General features: G+C 54.6%; 1 protein-coding gene across 1 annotated transcript; it reads left to right on the forward strand.

Annotated features, from left to right (window-relative positions):
* Positions 1-1,106: 1,106 nt before the first annotated feature.
* On the forward strand, positions 1,107-21,426 carry PMP22 (peripheral myelin protein 22). Its single transcript, XM_064675676.1, has 5 exons — positions 1,107-1,225; positions 2,248-2,348; positions 3,498-3,588; positions 14,452-14,592; positions 19,797-21,426. Exons 2-5 carry the CDS (start codon positions 2,271-2,273, stop codon positions 19,961-19,963), a joined length of 477 nt encoding a protein of 158 aa, XP_064531746.1. The 5' UTR covers positions 1,107-1,225; positions 2,248-2,270; the 3' UTR covers positions 19,964-21,426.
* The last annotated feature ends 847 nt before the right edge of the window (positions 21,427-22,273 follow it).

Genomic DNA, 22,273 nt, shown 5'->3' on the forward strand with positions numbered 1-22,273 from the left:
AAGAGGTGAAGGGGAGGTTGGTGTGAGTGCTCAGGACTCCCAGGAGCGTGCAGGTCCCCGGGGATGGGGGCTGGACTGTGTGTGAGCTTTATATCAACAGATTAGCTGGGGGTGAGGAATGAGTGAGGGCTGCTATGCAGCCACTCCTTCCTCCCCGAGCTCCTAAGTCTAGAATCACAGCATAGTTTGGGTTGGAAAGACCTTAAAGATCATCCAGTCCCACCCCCTGCCATGGGCAGGGACACCTTCCACTAGCCCAGGTTGCTCCAAGCCCCGTCCAACCTTGGACATTTCCAGGGATGGGGCAGCCCCAGCTTCTCTGGGCAACCTGTGCCAGGGCCTCCCCACCCTCACAGGGGAGAATTTCTTCTCAGTATCCCATCTAACCCTGCCCTTTGTCAGTGGGAAGCCATTCCCCCTTGTCCTGTCACTCCATGCCCTTTCCAGCCCCTTTAGGCACTGGAAGGGGCTTTAAGGTCTCCCCAGAACCTTTCTTCTCCAGGCTGAACAGCCTCAGCTCTCCCAGTGTCCTCCAGCATTTTGAAAAATCTCACCCTCCATTTAGTGAAAAGTTGCTCGGTTCCACCTCATTTGGCTTTCAAGTGCTAAAAAAAAAAAAAAAAAAACGAGTCCAAGAGCTACAATCCCTCCAGCACAGCCCATTCCCCAAATCCTGTCCCACGGAATCTGTTCGGGGCTGCACAAACGGGGACGAGGGGCCCCCGATGTGGTCAGCTCGGACAGCTTGTCCTGTCCCTGCAGCCCGGGGACACCCACTCACGGGGCCACCACCTCTCCCCCTCCTTCTTCCCTCCTCCAGGGGTGCCGGGGGCTCCATCGTGGGGGAGAGAGGGTGGTCTTCGTTCCCCCCGTCAAATCTCCTCGCTGGCCGGCGGGAGCGGCCGCGCTGTGCCCGGGGCAGGGAGCGGCTCGGGGCCGGGATGCGGAGCCCGGAGAAAGGGATGCGGAGCCCAGGGGAAGGGATGCGGAGCCCGGAGAAGGCAGCGGGGCGGTGAGCGGCTCCCGGGGGGAGCGGCGGGGCCGGGGCCGGGGCGCTGCCGCGTTTATAGGCGGGCGGCGGGCGGAGGGCTGAGCCCTCCCCGTCCCACAGACGCAAGCGGGGCGGTGGCCCCGGTTAAAGGGGAAACTTGACAGCGCCGCCGCCCGCTCCGCTCCGCGCCCCGCGCCGCTCCCGCCGCCCAGCCCCGCTCGGCTCCGCAGCGACGTGAGTACGGAGCGGGCCCCGCGACGGGCGGGGGGCCACCGGGGAGGGGAGGGGAACGGCCACACCGAGCGGGAGAGGGGCTGCGGAGACCCTGGGAGAGAGACTGGGGGAGCCCCCCTTCCGCCGTCCAGGGATCCTCTAGGGAGAAGGGTCGGGGCAGCCCCCTCCGCTCCTCACTGAGGGTCCCGGAGGGAGGTGGGCTGGGGTAAACTCCCTCCTTCAGCCCGGGAGGGGGTCCAGGAGAGCCGCTGTTGGCGGTGCCAAGGGGAGATAGCTGAGGAAAGTCTCCCCCACCCCTGGAAAGGGTCCAGGAGAGCCTCTGTTGGCGGTGCCGAAGGGAGATTGGCCGAGGGCACCCCCGGAGAGACGGGCCGAGGTAGCTCACTGGGGTGAAATGGGCCGAAGTAGACGCCTCCTTCCCCCCCACCCCCACGGGGGTCGTCCGAGAAAGCCTCCGCTGGGGAGAGGGCCGACAGCATCACCCCCGGTGGTCCCATGGGTGGGTGGGCAAGGTACCACCCCCCTTCCCGCGGAGTGGGGCCGGGGCAGCCCCTCGGGTGAGATGCGCCGACATCGAGCCTTCCCGCCGCGGGCGGGGGGGGCGAGGAGCACATTCCCCTTGCGGAGAGGGATCGGAGCCCCCCTCGGGGGAGAGGGGCTGGGGGAGCCTTCTCGGGGAACCGTCCCCCTGGGGATCCTGGAGAGGGGGGCTGGGGGAGCCCTCTCGGTGAGGTGATTGGGGATCCTCGGTGAGGTGACTTAGGGGATCCGGCTCGGGGCGAGGCCTCGGAGGACCCCCGGGGGTATCGGGAGCGGGTCCGGGCAGAGGGCTCGGATCCCCGTCCGTCGGCGGGGCCGAGGGAGGGGGCCCGGGCGGCGGGCGCTGCCCCAGCAGGATGCCCCGGAGCCGGCGGGGCGGAGCGGAGCGTCTCCTGCTGCCCCCGGCCGGCCGGCCCGGACAGACGGACAGACACGCACGGAGACACGCACACGCACTCAGCAGCATCCCTGTCCCCCTCCAGTTCTGCCCTCCACCGCCGCCAAGATGCTGCTGTTGCTGCTGGGGATCATCGTGCTCCACGTCACCGTGCTGGTGCTGCTCTTCGTCTCCACCATCGTCAGTGTAAGTACGGATTTTCCCCTGGCACCGGGGTGCCAGCGAGCCAGGGACATGGCATGGCAAGAGCAGGAGGTGGTATTTTTATTTATGGCTTATTTTACAGCCTGGCTTTTAGCAGGAAGCTTTTACTTTGCCGCTTGGTGGTCTCACTAACAGTGGGATTTGGGGATTTCGGAGTTTGTGCTGTCAGGTGTAACTGGTGGGGGGGTTTTGTGTGTGGTGTGGTGGGTGCTCAGGGCATCCACGTTAGTACAGAGCAGTGTTGAAGCCCATCTCCTCATCATCCCTGAGTTGGTCCATATCCGGGAGCAGTCTCAGAGCACTCAAAATCCCCTCCATGGGGGTGATGCTGCTTTCACTCCCCTTTCATGAGGGAGCCCCACCTGCTAATGGGCTCCAGCCCACAGGACCAGTACAGCCAGTTTGAGCGAAGCCCCTTGGCACGGGGCTGATTTGGGCACTGGCTCCTCGGCACCGGCAGTTCTGCTCCCCAGCTCTGCTCCTCTGGGGCTGTGAATTAGGCACAGACTGTTTCCTAACCCAGATGGGCTCCTGCTGGTGATTTCCAAGGCTTAAACTTTGCGAGGAGCGGGAAGACTGAGGGCTGGATGCGGCACAGAGCCTTCCCAGCACTGTCCTCGGGCTGGAGCCCAGTGAACACGTCAGCTGCTTGGGAAAAAGTTCGACTTGGTTTTGAGGCAGCCGTTCTGTGGAGCTGGTGACTCGCAGGGTTGCTTCACCAGGGGCTTCTTCGCGTATTTTTTCTCTCTCTCTCTTTTTTTTTTTTTTTTCTTTTTGGTAATAGTAGTGGAAGACGTTACAAAAATCTTCCGAGTCGTTAGGAATCACGTGGAAGCATTCAAATATCCCGGTCGGGAGGAGGGAAATGCGCATCCCCTCGGGACTCGCTCCGTGTTTAAACAGCATAAAGAGCTTCTGTTTTTCTGCCGTTGAGGCGAAAGCAGTTAAAAGCAAATATCAGTATTTACTTTCCAAACCTCCCTCTAAAGGAAAGCGTGTGCCTGGGAGCTCCCGGCCGGGCAGACACGTGCCGGGGTGTGCTGGGGCTGCCCGGGGCCGAAGCTTTGAGGGGGGGACAGGGCGTCCTGCTGCCCCCAGGGCCCTGCTCACCGGGCTGTGTCTCTCTCGCAGCAATGGCTGGTGAACGGCGAGCACACGGCAGACCTCTGGCAGAACTGCACCTCTGGAACCATCTTCCACTGCCTGGCATCATCCAACAATGGTGAGTGCTCCCTGTTGCTGCCCCTCGCTTTTATTCTCCTCCTGGGACTTATGGAATCAAGGGGGGTTTGCCTGTGAGGGTTATTTGCAATTCCTTCTCGGTTTTCCCTGCGTCCCTGAAGTTGTTCCCTCCCACCCCATCCCCTTGCCTCCTCTGCTCTGTCCCACACGGAGGGGAATGGCTCTGCTGTGGTCCTGGAGGGCCACAAAGGGGGGATTGCTCCCCCCACCCTTACGAGTCCTTGAAGCTGTGATGGGGCTTAGCAAGGAAACCAGACTCGATGCCCATCACCCTGCCCTGTGCCCTCAGGCTCCTGGCAGCACCGTGGCAGGGTGTTGGCACACTCAGCCACAGTGCAGGTGACTTGCTCGAGCCCTTTTGAGGGCTCTCCTGTTACTAGCCCGTTTTTCCAGTTGGATATACGAACACGAGGTGGTCCTTGGAGCAGGGCTTGCTCTGTTGCCCTGCTGGGAGCAGAGGGGCTGTTTTGGGCACTCCTCCCTCTGCTCCAGTGTGAGGGGGTTTTAAAGATGCACGCGGTGCTCCAAGGACAGCCTGTCTCCAGAGGATACCCCATCCCTACCCAGGAAGCTGCCCTGTGCTTTCCTGCTGTGATAGGCTGAGTTTTTGGGCACAACCCTTGCCCTGTGGTTTGCTGTGGGATGTGCTGAGCGCTTGAGTCCTTCTTCATCCCTCTGCTGAGAGGGCTCCCGTGGCACCCGCACATCTGGGGGCTGAACAGCCACCTCTGGACCAAGCTGGGTGAAGGCTGATGTCACACTGGGTGACATCACCTAGCAAGCTGTTTGCTGAGGTCAGCAGGGGAGGAGACACCATGACACAGAGTTTCCAGGGTGATTTATGGTACCAGTAACACAAAATCTGTGCTCAGGGGGTCAGGGAAGCCCGTGCCTCAGTTTCCCCAGAAGACAGAGCTAATGCCAGTGCTGCTGTGGCCAGCACTTGTTTTGTTAGCCTGGTTTTTTGCTTTCCTGTGGAAACAGATTGTCCCAGTGCAACCTCCAGTGCAAGCAGCTGTGAATCCCAGAGCTGTCACTGGAGGCACAGGCACTTCATGCCGGAAAACAGACCCGATGCAGGAGCAAAGCGATGCCCCGTGGCCTTAGCGAAGAGGGAACAGTCACCCTGAGAGCACTACATGCTTCCAGAGGGTCTTGGAGCGATGGGAGGCTGTCAGAGGGATTTTGGAGATTGGGGATTTTGCTCCCCCTAATGCTGCGAGCAAAACGTTCGCGTTACCCCACGCAGGGAGGTGGATGCTGGTATCTTCCCTTTGCCTTCCCCGGGCTGAAAGCAACAGCGTGTCCCTGCGCGGGCCCAGGCTCTGGTGTCGGTGGGAGTGGAGCTCCCACCGCTGGTCTCTGCTGACGCCTGGTGGTGTCCGGGACGGCCGGGAAGCGGCTGGATCGCATCCCAGGCGAGGAGCCTTCTGGAGCCGTGTCCTTCATCAGCAGTTGGCCGGTGCTGGCTCTCTGCAGCGTAGGCAGCCTGTGCACGGCCAGTCATGCGAGCTCCGAACTGCTGAGCTTGTGCTTTGCAATGAAAGGCAGCGACTGCCCCCAGGAGTCCCGGAGCCGAGGGCTCTAAAGCCTCCCCAAATCTTTTTGCTTTTCAAACCTGCGTGGCATTTTCTGGATGTTTACAGGATGTTTGTGTGTTGGAGCTGTCAGTGTGGAGAGGGGCTTGTCCGAAATGCAGCTGGCTGGTTTCCTCCACGCCTGACTGTCCTGCTGCGTGTTTGGAGCCTACGTGTAGTTGGACTGGATGATCCTGATGGGTCCCTCCCAGCCCAGCATGTTCTATGATTCTATGACTGAGCCACTTAAATTTGGGCTTCCCTGTGAACCCTTTGCAGTGATGATTTTTTATCATTAAAGGGACTGTAGTCAAGATGACCCTGTTACAAACACAGTCGAGCAGCTGAGTTGGGGTGATAGCCCTTATCTGTGGAAGGTGTCCCTGCCCATGGCAGGTGGGTTGGAATGGGATGGTCTTTAAGGTCCCTTCCACCCCAAACCATGATTTTGTGATTGTGTGATTCTATGATAAGGTGCCCCAGTGAGCTGCTCATTGAGCAGAAGTGCATCATGCCCAAGGCTTCAACAGCCCTCTGACAGCTCTTATTTATCCAAAGGTTCTGCTCTGGCATCATGAGAAGGGGGTTTTGCTTCAGCAAAAGCTTGTGCCCCATCCACCCTGGGACAGGAGTGTGGGAGCAATGCAGCTGAGGACCTTCACCTTGTAAGGCCCTGGAGGCAGGATCCTGAGCTCACTGCTGCTGTAGGAACACAAAAGGATTTTTCCTGGGCTTGCATAAGGCTTTTAAGATCTGTTTGTAGAAACAGACAAAAAATGCCACATATCCTTTCCAGCAGGTCCTGCTCCCTCCCTCCGTGCTGTCCATCCCTTGCTCCCACTGCCAGGGGAGCTGCTGTCCTATTTGGAGCAGTAGCAACACAGGGCAAGGATGCTGGGGCAGAGCCACCTCTGAGGCTCACACTTGTTTCCTGCCTCATCCTTATGCTCCTCATATGCTCTTTCCTAGGAATATGCTTACTTTCAAAAATAGGAATGATCCCCTGTCAAATACCACAAACCATCCTCGGTTCCATCCCTCTCAGGACATGGGCTGTGCTGCAGGAGGATGCAGACAGGCCTAAGAATTCCTTTCCCTGTGCCAAGGATTGTACTTAATGGTTAATCCTGGAGTGCCAAGGTCTGCTCTGGGCTAAGAGCAAGGAATCCTGGTTTGGGAATTTTGGCAGAACTCACTCTTTACACAGAGGCAGTTTTTCTTCTGGCCAGCGCTGTGGCTGCTGTGGTGGGGTTATTCCTTCCTCTCTTTTCAAAAGCAGGGGAACTCAGTAAGTGGAAATTGGGGGATTAGGTAGTGCTGGGTCACCTCTATTCATCATGAACAGAGGCTTTGGGGGTTGGTTGTGCTGTGATGTCCCTCTTGGTCTCAGCAGGGATGAGCCTTCTCTGTCCTGTCATGGATGGGGGCTTTGGGAGTTGGTTGTGCAAGTGGAATTTGGGGAATTAGGTAGTGCTTGGTCCCCTGTGTTCATCATGAATAGGGGCTTTGGGGGTTGGTTGTGCTGTGATGTCCCTCTTGGTCTCAGCACGGATGAGCCTCCCCTGTCCTGTGGATGCACAACAAGAAGCTGAACTTGTAAAACCAAGTGCCAGTGGGATTTGCTTTTGTTTAACACTGAGGCAGGTTTGGGACTGTGCCCCTAACCCTACAGATAACCCCATGGGGGTGGAACAGGCAGCAGAACAACCCAAGGGCTGAGTGCAGCACTGCCAGGCCACGGCTTCCTGGGACATCAGACCTTGGGTACAGGGTGGCCCTGGCCTCCGTGGAGCTTGAGCTCCCACCTCCCAAATTCCTCTTGGAAGGGCTCAAACCCTGTGTGAGGGCTGAGCCACCCCTGGGGAGGGAGCTGAGGGCAGGTGCCCACTTCTTCTCCTCGTACAACCGCCCGCTTGTTGCTTTGATTTTTGCATTGGCTCGGCAGATAATGCCTTTTTTTTTTCCGAGAGGCCGAAAACTATGGAAAAAATGTTGCAATCTTTGCTTCGTTTGCGCTGTCAGACATTCCTGGAAAAGACTTATCTCAGGAATTCGGCTCTGAATCCCAGGATTGTGCGTCGGCAGGGCCCTGTGCCAGCCCCGGCTGCGCGGTCCCGCTGCCGGCACGGGGCCGGGCCTGGGCTGCTCCAGTGCTCTCAAGTAGAATCCACCCCAAGTGTCCAGACAGTTTGATAGTTTTTTTCCCTCCAAAAATGGCCTTTTCTTTCCACAACTGAATTATTTATGCAGACAAGAAGACCTTTTTTTTCTGCTCTTCTCCTGGTTTTGGTGGGAGCGCTGCAAGTGGGGAAGCAACGGGGGCATCCGTGGAGATCCCCGCGTCCTTCTGTAATGTCAGGAGACGTTTTTCCTGTTGTCTTTGCACAGGTTTTCCTGTTGCTGCTCTGTGGCTTTCCCATGACTGGCTTGTTCACAGGCAGGCTGGTGTTTTTTGGCTTTTTTGAAGGGAGAAGAAAACCCAAACCCTTGGGAAATGCACGGGCTGCCAGTCCCCAAGACTGCTGAGTGCTGAGGGCTGTGCGACGCACCCACTGTTTTACTGATGTGATGGCCACGAGCTAAGCCCAGGTGGGTTGCCCAGAGCAAAGATCTGCCCTGGACCACCTGGGCCTCCCAGGGATGGGGCAGCCACTGCCACACACCAGGGATTGCCCTGCTCCTCTGCACACCAACTCTGCCTCTTCCAGAGCCTCTTTCCCCTGGCAGATGGGTCCCTAAGCAGCACTGCTGGTGTTGTAAATGCATTTTCTTTGTTCTGGAGGAGGCAGGAAAGCTTTTCATCCCTGATACAAGGCAGAAACATCTGGACCCTGACCCATCTGCTGCTCCCAGGAGGAGTTGTGCTGCTGCTTCTCCGCTTTAAAATGCATAACTGAAACATCTGAACCTGCTGCTTTTGCTCTGTCAGCTCCCCCAGAGTGGTTTGCAGCCTTTATTCTTTCAAACTCTTTCTTCCAGCAGTGCTGGACTCACATGACAAGGGAAAGGTGGGATGGAGAGATGGAGGTGCTGTTTAACTTGTTGTAATCCTTTTTACGACTGAAAATGGTGTAGCAAGGCTTCATTGAAGCCTTGTGCTGAGGAAAATTATTTCTCAATGTCTAATTCCATTATTGATAGTGAGTGTAAAGTATCTCAACACAAAGAGATGGGGGGAATTCCCCTCCAGCCCACTGGGAAGGCTGAGACTGCACCAACAGGAGAACGTGTCAGTGGTGAGGGGACACTTCCTAGCACAGGAGGGGAGAGTCCAGTCACCCCAGCAAGTTAGACCTTCAAAGATTTGTTGATATGAAGATTTAAACAATGATTTCAGCTTTTTCTTGAAAGCTAAAGTGACCATCTGCCTACATGATGTGCACCTGTGGCCACAGCACTGCTGCTGCTGCTGCTGCCTTTTGCTTTGCTTCTGCTGGGCACTTGCAAACTGGAATGAAATTACCAACCAGCAGGAAATTACCCTTGTTTAAAGGTGCTGGATGTGTTGGAGTGAAGGCCTACAGTGAATACTGGATTGTTTGTGTGAGAGTGCACAGCCTTTATACTTCAGGTTCTGGCCATCAGCTGGTTCCACCCAGTTATGGACCCCATGTAGAGATATCCTGATTTGGGGACATATCTGGTCCCTCAGGCTCTTTGCAGTTGGCAGCAGAGTAGCAAAGAGGCAGCTTTTAGTTGGCCCAGGACACCCACTTTGTCATTAATGATGGGTGGCACCAGCCTAACACGGGCAGGGTTGAACCCTCTCTGCCTGCTGTGGGTGACAGTCACTTGTCCCTTAGTTGTTTGAAATGAGCTGCAGGGCATTCCCAAAATCCCAGAATGGTTTGGGTTGGTAAAGCTCATCCAGCTCCACCCCCTGCCATGGGCAGGGACACCTTCCACCAGCCCAGGTTGCTCCAAGCCCTGTCCAACCTGGCCTTGGACACTTCCAGGGCTGGGGCAGCCACAGCTTCTCTGGGCAACCTGTGCCAGGGCCTCCCCACCCTCTGAGTTAAGAATTTATTCCTAACATCTAAAACTCTCCTATTCCAGGAGAGTATTTTGTATTTCAGATCAGTTTCTCCCACAACTTTTTTGCCTTTGATAGGAAAGGGATTTCCTCTGCATAAACCCATTTTTTATTGTTGTTTGTTCTTACGAAGAGCATCTGATAAAGAGAGGTAGGGAACTGGTGCTGTGTTTTTCTGAGCTGCTCCAGAGCTCTTTGGCTCCCATTTTTCTGTGTAAGGGGAGGTCAGACAACCTTCCCTGCTGGATGTGTGCTCTGGCCATGGAAGAGGAGTGAAAGGGAGGACAAAGGTAACCTGTGGGCTAACAGTGACTGTCAAACCAGAAGAATGGATGGGGGAGTCCCCTGCAGAGTGCAGTGCTGGAAAACCCTTAATCCAACATTTTTTTGGCCTTGATGAGACTCTTGGATGTCCCTGAGGCCACGGGCTGAGTGTCCCCCTGTAATGTGCCTGTGGGTCAGGGCACCACCACTGCCCATCCCCGCTCCTGGTGCCTGGACTTGAAATCCCTGGGAGCTGGTACCTAAGCCCTCTGGAGGATCTGAGCCTGGAGTGATGGATCTGCCACCTCAGCTCACTCTCACACACCAGCCAAAGGGAGTCAGAGCCACCACGCCGAGGGTCTTGGAGAGGAGCTGGCTTGGGCTTTGTGGAGCTGTTGGAAGGTGCTTTTCATGGTGCCAGAGCTTTCTGCTGCCTCAGCTGCATCAGGGGTTGCCCCTGTGGGATGTGAGCTCTGATGGTGTGATGGGATGTCTGAGTGTGGCAGCTCTGGAGAGCTATGGACAGCTTGGCCTCATGGACTGCCTGGATGGAGCTCCAAGGAGAAGGCAAAGGGAGGAGAGCCAAGAGGAAAAGAGGAGGAGAGGAGAAAACAGAGGTTTGAGAGGTTCATCTCCTTCTGAAGGGGCTGCAGAAGAGACCCAGGAGGTCTCTTCAGGGGCAGGAATTACAGCACTGTGTTCATTCATTACCTCCTTGCAGCACTGGCATTTCCCACCTGCTCATCCCCCAGCCCTCACAAACACCTTGGGAGCCCTTTTCCAGTGGGATTTCCAGGAATGCCTCAGTCCAGCACCCTGTGGTCTTTTGGGTGCAAAACCTGCTTTTCTTGGTTTGAGCAACCAGCAGCACCAGCCGGGGTGGGTTTGACTGTGTGTCTGTGGGAGGTCTGGGGCCAAAGCAGGATAAAGTTGCAATGTCACGGAGCTGGATTTCCCTGGGAAATCCCAGGGAATCTGAGCAGAGCTCAGAGGCTCTGCTGGATGGCCTGTGATGCTGTTCTCCCCAACAGGAGAGATGTTCCCTTGGAGCTCTGGGGTCTGGGCAGTGCAGGAACAGCACTGCAGGGGCTGAGCCTTTTTGGCTTTCTGAGCTGCTTCAGCGAGTTGCTGAGGGGCCTCGGTCTGAAGTGCAGCCCCAGAAGAATGAGGCAATTAAAGTGATATTTCTGCATCTTCAGCTCAGCCTCTTCCAGCCCTCTTAAGGGGTGTTTCAATATCAAACCCGCTGCTTTGATGCAACCTCTCCACTTTATAGGCCAAAGATGTGAGCTGGGTTCAGGTTCTTGGTCAGACCTTGAAACCTGGGAGTCTGCTCTGGCAATTCTGCTCAGAAAACATGGCTTTTCCTGGCAGACCAGGCTGGTAACTTTGTGCTGTTCCTGACCCTGCTGATATTTAGTTTGCAGCATTGAAGGGGCAGGTTTTACCATGCAGTTGTTGATCATGAATTTCCCCTCCCTCTAGCTTTGTATATATTATGATTGCTACAATTACCTCCTTCATAGATGTTTTCCTCCCCAGAAGTGGGTGCTTTTTAAGTGTAGAGTGCATACACAGTTTGCAAAGGGAAAATCTATCTGCAAAATATTCCCATCAGTGGCAGGTCCCAGCACTCAGGTGCTTTTAAAGCCCAGCACTAATTTAATGATGTTTTACAGTGATGGAATAAGGTGATTGCTCAAATAAGTGTCTTTGCAGTTTGCATTTTATTCTTTTTCCTTGGCTGGGTCCAAAGAGGGTGGGGAGTGTGTGATTAAACCCTGGGGAGGCAATGCCTGTCCTTTAAGGCCGTGGGCATGTTTCTCCCTGTCAGTCCTGTCTGGGTATAAAACCTCCCTGCAAGCAGGGCTGGGGCTCTGCTGGAAGGGGTTGTGTTTGCTGCTGTGTTTCTGTGGGATTCAGCTGCAATTTCTGCTCTAGGTTCCAGTTTCTCCCCTGGGTTTCTTTCTTTCCTGTTGGACTTTAGGGCAGTGAAATGTGTTCTTCAGCATCCCGGGGGCGAAGTCTCTTCCCTGCTGTTGTCAGCAGTGGTGTGGGCACATCAGGGCTTGCAGAACTTCGGGGGAAATTCGAATTTATTCTGTAAAAACTTCTTGCTTTGTTTCTGACTGCTCTGAAAGGGCTCTAAAGCCCCTCCCGACGGGTCCTCTCCGGAAGCAGCATGCAGGGTGTTATCTGTCCTTTCCACGCTGCTTCCTTTTCTTCCTCCTCCTGAAGAACAAAGATACAAACACAGAGCAGCAGAGATGCAGGAGAAAAATGGAACAACCGACTTGCTGGCCAGGGGAAACCACAAATAACGGGCTGGGAGTAAACAGTGCTGACAGCCCGTGGGGCAGCTCCCGGGCCCGGCCTCCCTCCGGGAATGTGTTTGGGGAGGGCTGTGGGCAGGACACAGCACTGACAGCAGAGGAGTTAAAAGGATGTGGGGCTGAGGAGATAAAAATCGATCTGCACTTATAGGCTGATTTTAAACGAATTACAGGCAATCAGCTGTCCTAATACAGCTGCAGTCTGTGGTAAGCTGGGCTTGGAGTTAAAGGAGAAGAGCAGCTTGTGGATCTCTGAGTCCTGGGCTGGGGATGCTGCCCCTTGTTCTCACAAAGGAGGCCAATCAAAGTCAGCAAAGGGCTGGATGTGAGTGGGTTCAGAGCTCTGGTCTGTGGAACTGTCTCTTGGTTTCCCTGCTCACAGGCTCACTGCTCTCTGGCTGCAGAAACCCTCTGGCCCTGATGGGCTCCCCCCTCAGTGCCCACTTTTATATTCCTCTGGCACTGCCCTTTATTACAACGGGATTTTGCAAAGCCCCCATAAACCATTTGCATTCAGAACCAAAAAACAGGCAGGGGGAGGCGGATGCAATTAAAGGGCAGCTCAGCTCAGCTCAGCTTTCTGTCTAGACAGACTTCTCCGAAAATAACCAGCAGTTGGAGCATCCACCTCCGAGCAGAAAGGGCTCCTCTCCGGGCCAGATCCCGTGGCCTTTGAAATCACAAAAGACTTGGCTTTCTGGGTCCTGGATGAAACTGCAGGGCTTGACTTTGGCTCAGCCAGTGCATGGGGCTGGACGTGGCTTCAGGGCTTGGGAAAGGGTGAGAGGAAAGCTCAGCTTCCCAGAGCTGGGATCAGAGTCTTTCTGTGCTGAAGTGTGGAGGGAGTTTGGAGTTCAGCAGCTGCACCACCTACCCACTCCCCTGATCCCTTCTGATATGATGATTTTTGGTGGTGCTGGATCTGCCTCATCCTTGTTTCCCAGAGCTGAAAGGGCAGGTGGGGGTGAGGCAAGGGGGTTTCCCTGCCCGGCTGCGTGAGATAGATGAAATATATTGGATATTTGTGTGCACATCCCACCACACAGGGCTTTCCTGGAAGCAGTGCTAGCTGCTCCTTCCTAAGGAACGGCAGCAGCTGGTGCAGGGGGAACCCAGTGCCCTGGAATGAGTGAAGTGCAGCAGCTTGTTGATGCTGCAGAGTGGTTTGGCACGGGAAGCGTGTCAAGGAGGGGAAGGAAAAGGCTGTCTGGGATGAGCAGGGGCCTCTCTGGGTGGTTCCAGGGACTGAGTTTGCTCCATTACATGAACGTCCTGAGGCAAGATGCAAAGACAAGGGGCGGAATTGCTGGTCCAAAGTCAAACACAGCAGACGTGACTGAGTGGCACAGGATGTTCCCCACAGGCATGGATTTGTTGGGAGGGCTCAGGCACGGAGCATTATTGCCATCCCAGCTGAAGGCTGTGCCTCACTCTCCAGTTCCAATTCCTCTCTCACCTCCCTGAGTGCAGCTTGCAGGGATTTGGTGGGGAGGAGTGGTCAGTTCTCTGGAGCAGACACTGCCCTGGACAGTCCCAGTGGCCTCATTTGCTGCTCCAGGTGTTAGAGGTGACAGCACAGCTTTGTTTGAAAGTTTTGCTACATTTCAGCTATTTGCTGCAGAAAGCTGGTTCTTGCAGTCAGGGGACTGAAGTTGGTGGGAGTAAAACTGGCAGGAACATGGGACTGAGCCTGAGGCTTCAGTGCTCCCTATTCCCACCTGAGGATCCAGCCCAAAGCACGATTCTTCCACCTTGCACTGCGTGGTTTGTGCCTCAGTTTACCCAAACTGAGTCCTGCTGGTTTTCACGGTGAGTTAATTGATGTTGCATCCTCAGAGACCTCTCCAGGAAGGCTGCAAATACACATTTTGGTTTCAGACTTACTAAGGAAAGGGGAAGGCAGAGGTATTTGTGAGCGTGGCCCTGTCCTGGTGCCCTCAGGAGCTGCCCCTTTCTGTCAGGCTGCAGCAGCTCATGGGATGGAGCCCGTTTTGCTTGTTTATGTGTATTTTTTTTTGCGTGGGGAGTTACACACCCACTAAGCCTGGAAATAGCTGGGCAGTGAGTCATGCAGGGGCTGGTTTAACTGGTCTGCTCTGGGAGGCAGCTGCGTTTGGCAGCTGGGGAAGGCTCTTCCAAAAGGTTTGACTCCACAAGGGCAGAGGGTGTTTTCACTCTCTGTGTATTTATTTGCCCTCGGAGCTTGGCCAGCACGGTGTCTCACAGCTTGCTGCACATGTGTTTGTAGCACAGCTGAACGACCAGGCCCTGGCATGGAGCTGGGGGGAGAGGCTTTGTCTTCTGCAGGCTTTAGGTCAGGGCTAATCTCCCTGCTCCTCTTTAATGGGAAATGCTCCCCCAGGCAGTGCCCGGCCCTGCAATTCGTTCTACCCCATGGCATCCTAAATCCTGGGGAGCATCCTGCCCGTGCTGAGTGCTGAGAACCTCACCAGCTGGTGCAGCACTGGATGTGGTCTCATCCAGCCTGTCACTGTTTGTCACTGTTTGTCACTGTTAACAAACTCCGTGGGACCCAGGGTGGGATGGTGGCACAGGACCTGGTGCCAGGGCCACGGGCGCAGTGGTGGGCTGTGCAGTTCCCACACTGAGGTGTCCATCTGTCTGTCTGTCCCCAGAATGGCTGCAGTCTGTCCAAGCCATGATGATCCTCTCCGTCATCTTCAGCGTCCTGTCCCTGTTCCTGTTCTTCTGCCAGCTGTTCACGCTCACCAAGGGCGGCAGGTTCTACATCACCGGAGTCTTCCAGATCCTTGCTGGTGAGTGGGGGCTGAGGGATGGGGCTGTCACTGCTGGGGATGGGGCTGCCAGGCACAGAGAGTGGTGTGGGAATGAGCACAGTCCTGGGGGCAGGGGCAGGAGGGCCATGGAGCTGGTCCCTGTACTGTCTAGCGAAGGGAAGAGGGGTGGAATAATTTGGGTGTGTTGAGGTCCCACACGGCCCAGGATGGGATCTTTCTGTCAGGCTCTTCTGCCCTTGCACCATGGAAGGTGCAAGAGGGTTGCTGCCCCAGCCAGGGAGGTTTTAGAGGGACAAGGTATCAGACCCACTGGGGGCAGAGCTGGGGGCAAGTAGGTCATGGGGGCTGCCAGACTGAGCGCTCTGCCTGCTCTCCTCAGGGCTCAGGCTGGGACATGGAGGGTCCTGGGTGGCTGTGCTGGCTCTGGGACACACCTGTGCCGGTCTGGGTGAGGCTTCCACAGCTGCTGGTGGGGTGGGGGAAGTCCTGACAATCCTGTTTTGGCAAAAGAGGACCCAGTGATTATTTATAAACTTGCCATGAGGGGGCCTGGTGCTTTCCACATCACCAAAGAGCTGCTGGAGCTGCAGGCTGAGCCAGCTGACTTGGAACTGTCAGCTACTATTTTTAACTCTTAAAGAACTTGGTGCTGGAAATGAGCCACAGTTCATGTCCTATGTTGCAGTTCCCAAATATAGATGCTGTAAAGCCTCTGACTCTGTTTATGTTTCCACATACGAAACCAGTGGAGAGGATTTTCAAGTGTTCAGGCTAGAAAAATTTAATTGTGCTTCAGGGTTCTGGCTGCATTATGACAGGGTGTCTGGGAAGGAGATTAATCATTTCCTAGAGCTTTAGATGTTAAACTAGAAGCCACCCTAGCCCACTAAGTCAATGGTAAAACTCATCCACTGGGTATAGACAAAGTCTCTTGAGTATCCTCTAAGTGCCTGGCCTTCACAAACCCTGAAGAAGTTTAGAACTAACCTTTATTGGCATGAAATCTATGATAAGTGCATCTGCTTGGCCATAATGCAGGTGGTGAGTTCAGATCAGTTCAGCATCTCTGGAAAGGTGGATGTGTAGAAAACCCATTAGAGCCATGGAGACAAGGAAGGGAAATGGGCATTAATAATGCAATTACCTGCCTGAGAGCCTGTCTAATAGACCTGGGAGCAGAAGGCTTCTCTCTCCTGAGTGATTGCTGGTGAATCCTCATTGTCAGAGGAGGAGAAAATGGGGATTGCAGCCCTCCTGTCCATGCTGTGCTGGGTGTCCTAAAGGGATGCAGCGTCTTTCCTTGTTGAGCCTGAGGTGTGGGTCAAATCCATCCCCAGCCAGCATGAAGGACAGAAGAAGTGTGACCTGATCCCCATGAAGCTTCCAGGGCTGGAGGAGGGGGCACAGGACAGCTGTGATCTTTGTGACCCTAAATTTCAGGGTTGTTGGTAGGAAACAGGGCACGGCTGTGCCAGCGCTGCCAGGAGATGCCCCTGGAGGTACAGACAGCTTTGGTCACAGGAGCTGAACCTGATGTGGTCTCCTTGCAGCTTGTGGTGGAAAGCCACTGCTGTCTGAAGCCAAGGAAGGAAGCTCCTGAGGCCTTCAGGCTTTGCAGGTGTTCATCCATGCCTTGCCAAGCCCTGGCACCACAGAGCCCTGCAGCAGATCTGCCAGGGATGGGGTCTCACCCACCCGAGTGCTTTGTTCTCAGCTGCAGCAGAGCTGGAGAGGACCTTCCTCCTTCTGGGAGGGGATGAGGAGGCTCTGCCTGAAGCCCTCCATCACCCTGCACCTCCTCCCAGGGTGCTGCAGCCTGGCAAGGCTGAAGGTCTCCAGCTTTGGAGCCTGGCAAACAGCAGTGCTGGACCTGAACCAGTGGGTGCCAGGGGCAGGACCACTGGGTGCTGTTGGGTGGCAGAGCTTGGTAGGGGTGCCCTGAGAGCCAAGGAGGAGGGCAGGGGCTGGTTCCCACTACAACTTAGCTCAGGGACAGTGGGGAGTGGAGAGAAGGGCAAGAAGAGATGCATGAAGCCAGTGGGGTCTGTTGTGCAGTGGCCAGGCAGGATCATCACCAGCACCTTCTCCACACTGCTTGGAATCATGAAGACTACTTGGATTTGCCCTGATGGGATTTGCAGCTGACAAAAGGGCAACAAAAGACCCTTGACCCTCCACCTTTGCTGGGTCAATCACATCCACGGGTAACTCCTCACAGCTGTGTCATTCCAGCCTGGGAGAGACGTTGGTTTGGACTTATCAGGGTTTGACCCAACTTTTCCATTCTCCAGCCTCATCGTCACTTCTATCCCTTCTCTCCCAGCCCTCCCACCCTAGAGCTGTGGGGTGGAGAGGGTGGGCTCAGCCTCGAGGGCTGTGCCTGCCACATATCCCACAGCTTTTTGCAAACCCCTGGGTCTGGAGAGCCGACCTGGAGCTGGCAGCAGTGCCCAGCCTGGTTCCTCTGCAGGGCTGGGGCAGCGCCAGCACACACAGACCTGTGGGAACAGATCCCAGGACACGTTTGCCCTCCTGACCTGTCAAAGCAAGACTAGAGCATTCTTAAAATCCCGCTCCAAAGTGGTGATGCATTATTGCTTTCATTGGTGCAGGCAGCTGGATCCAACTGTCCCTCACTTCCCAGTATGTTCTCCATGCCCAGACCAGTGCAGATGCTGTACAAGTGCAGTCCCAGCCATCGCCCCCCTTCTGCCAAATTCCTCCTGGGGACAATTGCTGCTGTATTTTCGCTGTCTGGAGGTGACTGGGGTGGCCACACGCCCGTCCCTGTCCCACAGGCCGGGCAGACAATGGCTGTGCTCTCTGTGCATGGGCTGGGCAGTGGGAGTCAGCTCCGTGCTGGGAGAATGGAAACTGCTCCAGCAGCGCCTTAATGAAGCGTATTCCCACTTGTGCACTTTCCCAGAACAAAAGGAGCAGTGTCAAGTGGAATTGCAGCTCAAATATCACGGTGGTTAAATGTAGGTGGTCCTGAGGTCCGTGCAGGGGATTTGGAACTCGGCTCCAACAACAGCCCCACGACTGTATAATGGAACTGCTGGGATTGACTAAAAGGGCTTGTTTTCGGGCAGGAATAGAGGTGGCTTTGTGTGAGCCCAGCGCTCACGGGGGCTTTGCAACAAAGCTTCAACTCTGCCTGCCAGGGCTGGGCCTGGCTGGACACCCCTCCCGGACCCACAGTGGCCCCTGGCTGGACAGGGTGGGTGCCAGCAGTGGGGAAGAGGGACGAGCCACGGGCACAGTGGGGCTTGCAGGGAGTGGGGTTTGCTGGGAACGGTGTTTGTAGGGAGTGGGGTTTGCTGAGAATGGGGTTTGCAGGGAGTGGGATTTTCAAGGAACAGGGTTTGCAGCGGAACAGGGTTTTCAAAGGAACAGGGTTTTCAAAGGAACAGGGTTTTCAGGGAATGGGGTTTTTAGGGAACTGGGTTTTCAAGGCAATGGCGTTTTTAGAGAAATGGGGTTTTCAGGAAACAGGGTTTTCAAGGAGTAGAGTTTCAAGGTACTGGGGTTTTCAGGGACTGTTTACTGAGGTTTTCAAGGAACAGGGTTTGCAGGGAGGTTTTTCAAGGGAACAGGGTTTTCAAGGCAATGGGGCTTTCAAAGAGTGGGGTTTTTAGGATGTGGGGTTTTCAGGGAGTGGGGTTTGCAGGGATTGGTGTTTGCTGGCAGCAGAGTTTGCAGGAAACAGTGTTTTAAAGGACTGTGATTTTCAGGAAATGGAGTTTTCAGGGAGTGGTATCTTCAGGGAATGGGGTCTGCAGGGAATGGGGTCTGCAGGGAGTGAGGTGTTCAGGGAATGGGGTTTTCAGGGAGTGGAGTTTGCAGGGTGTGGGGTTTGCAGGGAGTGGGATTTCCAGCTGAACTCCTGGCACAGCCATGAAGGATGGGGAAATCCCAGGGCACAGAACCTGCTCGGCCAGAGCACCCTGAGGCCCAGCTCTTTGTGTTCTTTACTACCTGGACAGGTGATAAAGAAACTTTATTGCTTAAAAAAACCCCAGGTTCATGTCTGACCTCTTGCAGCACCTCAGGAAGGTGGGTCAGGCTGCAGCCTGAGTTTTAAACAAGCTACCCAGAGCAGTGGGGCTGGTCTGGAGCAGCAGCTGGACCTGGGGTTGCCCAAGGGATGGGTGAGCCCTGGCAGTGCTCCAGCTTTGTCTGCTCCAGGGCTCTGGATTTGCTTGCTGAGCATGGCTTTCACCTGTAGAGCCAACAGCATCACCCCCCAAATCAGGAGACAGGAGATACTCAGTTTTCCAGGAGACAGGATACAAGGGGACAGTAATAAACATCCTCCCATGCTGCTGTTGGGGCTCATCCTGTCTGGCTCATTCCAGTGGGGGATAATCCATGCATGGTATAGGCATAAAACCTATATTGTATAAGTTTCCAGCTTAGCTTGTTGTACCTTTGAACACTATTCCTAAAATGCTGTTTATCATTGTTAAGAACCTCAACAAAACGAGCTAAAGAGTTTTTTTGCCTGTGAAAATGTACTGAGGCAGAGACTTAACACCTGACAGGCAGTCAGAGCTACGCAGGAGCCAAGAAATTGTTCCAGAAGGTGTGACACTGTATAATGTGACTGTATAATGGACAAAGGAGATGAGGAGGAGGAGGAAGAGATGAGGATAGGGGTCTTCTGGGACTTCCAGCTCAGATTTGGGAGGCGTGGTGAGGGTGGTGGGAGGGACGGTTTTGGAAGTGGGTGTAGCAGTGTTAGGTAATGCTTTGAATTGTTAATTAGGTAATGCTTTGAATTGTTAATTAGGTAAGTAAATAAAAGCAAGAGGTTTTTGTAACTCAGTTATGCACGCTTTGGAAGAAATTGGATTCTTGTGATAGAAGGGAATGTTGCTTTCTAAACCTCACAAATTGAGTCTTAGGGGGTTTTTTACAGTATCAAGCTGTGCCAGGGGAGGTTTAGGTTGGACATCAGGATGAACTTCTTTCCAGAGAGAGTGCTCAGCCATTGGAAGGGGCTGCCCAGGGAGGGGGTGGAGTCACCATCCCTGGAGGTGTTGAAGGATAAACTGGATGTGGCATCAGTGCCCTGGGCTGGGAACCACGGCAGGGTTGGATCAAGGGTTGGACTGGATGATCTCGGGGGTCTTTCCCAAACCCGTTGATTCTGTGATTCTTGTAAGAAGTTTCAGGCAGCAGTGGCACCACTGACCCCTTCCCTGTGTTGCTCCCGGCAGGGCTGTGCGTGATGAGTGGCGCTGCCATCTTCACAGTGAGGCACACGGACTGGCACCAAGCCTCGGAAAACACCACCTACGGCTTCGCCTACATCCTGGCGTGGCTGGCCTTCCCCCTGGCGCTGGCCAGCGGCATCATCTACGTCATCCTACGGAAGCGCGAGTGATGCCCGGCGCTGGTGGGGTGTGACAAGGGCACGCGTGGCGTCCACGGAGGAGACGGAGGCGGGGGAAAATAGACGAGAAAACGGGAAAGAAAATTAACCAAAAACAACAAAAAAACCCACAAACAACAAACCATCACCCACCCATTCCCCCCCAAAACCCCCCCCCAAAAAAAAAGAGAAGGAATAAACCTTCCCACCAAACCCGACCCCAACCGACCCCCCCCCTCAAAAGGAAACACTCAAAGGGTTACTTGTTAATTGAAGATGTATATAGTATCTATGGTTTAAAAAACCTATTTATAACACTTTTTACATATATGTACATAGTCTTGTTTGCTTTTGTTGACCATGCGCTGTTTTAAAGCCTGAAGCAAGTGCCTAAGGAACTATAACTCCTAACAGTGTAACAAGAGCGCAGTGATTTTCTTCTCTCGTGCAAAATCCTCCCTGAGCTGAACTCTCCTCCCCTCTCCCAGCCCCTGTTGAACCATCAGAACCCCCCGGCTCTGACTGGTTTCAGGCTGGTGTAAATCAGAGCTAGGCCTGTTTACTCAGCCAGAGGGCTGCTCCCTGCTCCTGCCACATGCTGTGATCCTGGTAACCAAAGTGCACGTCCAGATCTGACGGGAGACGCTTCCAAAGGGTTGGAGGGATTTCGGAGCAAAGGCTTTGATTGCCCCAAGTGCCTAAATGACTTACGTGCCTAAATCCCATTGCCTTGCCACCACACCCGCTGGGAATTTGGGCTTTAAATCACTTAGGCTGAGTTGCAATCCAGCCCGGGCCGTTCTCCGGTGGGGTTGGGGTGTGTGCCAAGCCGTGCCAAGCCGTGCCAGGCTGAGCCACCAGGAACTGCTGCTCCCACCCATGAAAACGTGCTCTGTCCTTGCCGTGGAGCGAAACTGCCCATGAGAAAGAATCCAACCCAGCATATCCCCGAAAGGAACCCCCAGATTGTATGAAATGGTGCTATCTATTTACCATTCCTTACCCCGCTAAGCCAGTTAACCCTAGTCACTGGAAATTCAGTTAACGACCTTGAGGTAAAACAACCGAGCTAGAAACGAGGAATAACTCTGTGTAATATAATGGAGCTATAACTGCTTTTGTACTTAGATTTGCTCTTACTATTATTTTTAATAAAGCATTTATAACCGAGGTTCCTTTTTCCCCCTCCGTGGTCCAGAGGAACAGAAACAGCTCTGGCTGGAGCGGTGGCTCCCCGGTGCCAGAGCGAGATGTCTGTCCTCTGTCTGTGTCAGCAAAGTGTCTGGCCATGAATTGAACAGGCACCAGCACAGACCCCAGGCTGCCTCTGAGGACTCCAGACACTCTTGCTGTTGTTTTTTGTTTAATTTTGGGGTTTTTTGGGGTTCTACTTTTTTTTTTCCCGCTTTGCTTTTTCTGATTTTATACCGACTGTGTGGACTAAGAAGCAATGAAATAAAAGTCAGAATAACTCAGGTGCTTCTGATTTTTGGTGTCTTTGGGGGGTTAGAGTTGGGCTGTGCCCCACCAGCCTGCTTCCATGGCCATCCCATGGAATCATGGAATCACAGAATGGCTTGGGTTGGAGGGACCTTAAAGATCATCTCATGGTGATGATCTCCATGTGCAGGGACACCTTCCACTAGACCAGGTTGCTCCAAGCCCTGTCCAACATGGCCTTGGACACTTCCAGGGATGGAGCAGCCACATCTGCTCTGGGCAACCTATGCCAGGGCCTCCCCACCCTCAGAGTAAGGAATTTCTTCTCAATATCCAGTCTAAACCTACACCCTGTCAGTTTAAATCCATTCTCCCTTGTTCTATCACTAGATGCCCTTATCCAGAGTCCTTCTCCGCTCTCTTGGAGCCCCTTCAGGTACTGGAATACCACAGCAAGACCACCACCAATGTCCCAAAGCCAGTGGGATGGTTCTGGTCAGCATGAGCTGCCTGGGGTGATCTGTCCAGCTCTGCCACTTGGCACAAACAGCAGAAGCCTTTCAGTCCTGAGTGCCAACCCCCCCTCCCCGTGGGGGGATTAGCACGTTGTGCAGTGTGTGCAGCAGGAATGGCTGGCACAGGACCCCTCACGCTTCCGCTCCCTCATCCCCTGGCCATTAAACACCCGAGCTGATGTGGCAACTGCTGCTGGCAGAGACACCATGGCTCTTGCTAGGCTGCCCCTTGAGGCCAGCTATTAACATCAGGCCATGCCCCAAAGCCCTCAGCTCAGCCACATCCCCGGGGAAAGGAGCAGGAGCTGTGTGGAATCCCCTGTGCCAGGGCCTGGGCAGCGCGGTGTGACCCCTGATGGCCAGGGCT

This window comes from Pseudopipra pipra, chromosome 19 (genome assembly GCF_036250125.1).
Source record: "Pseudopipra pipra isolate bDixPip1 chromosome 19, bDixPip1.hap1, whole genome shotgun sequence".
NCBI classification, from domain to species: Eukaryota; Metazoa; Chordata; class Aves; order Passeriformes; family Pipridae; genus Pseudopipra; species Pseudopipra pipra.

Excerpts from the sequence above, each read along its gene's own strand:
- PMP22 (XM_064675676.1), top strand. The coding sequence starts at position 2,271 with ATGCTGCTGTTGCTGCTGGGGATCATCGTGCTCCACGTCACCGTGCTG. Across the intron at positions 2,349-3,497 it reads TCGTCTCCACCATCGTCAGT|CAATGGCTGGTGAACGGCGA; the intron begins GTAAGTACGGAT and ends TCTCTCTCGCAG. Across the intron at positions 3,589-14,451 it reads CCTGGCATCATCCAACAATG|AATGGCTGCAGTCTGTCCAA; the intron begins GTGAGTGCTCCC and ends GTCTGTCCCCAG.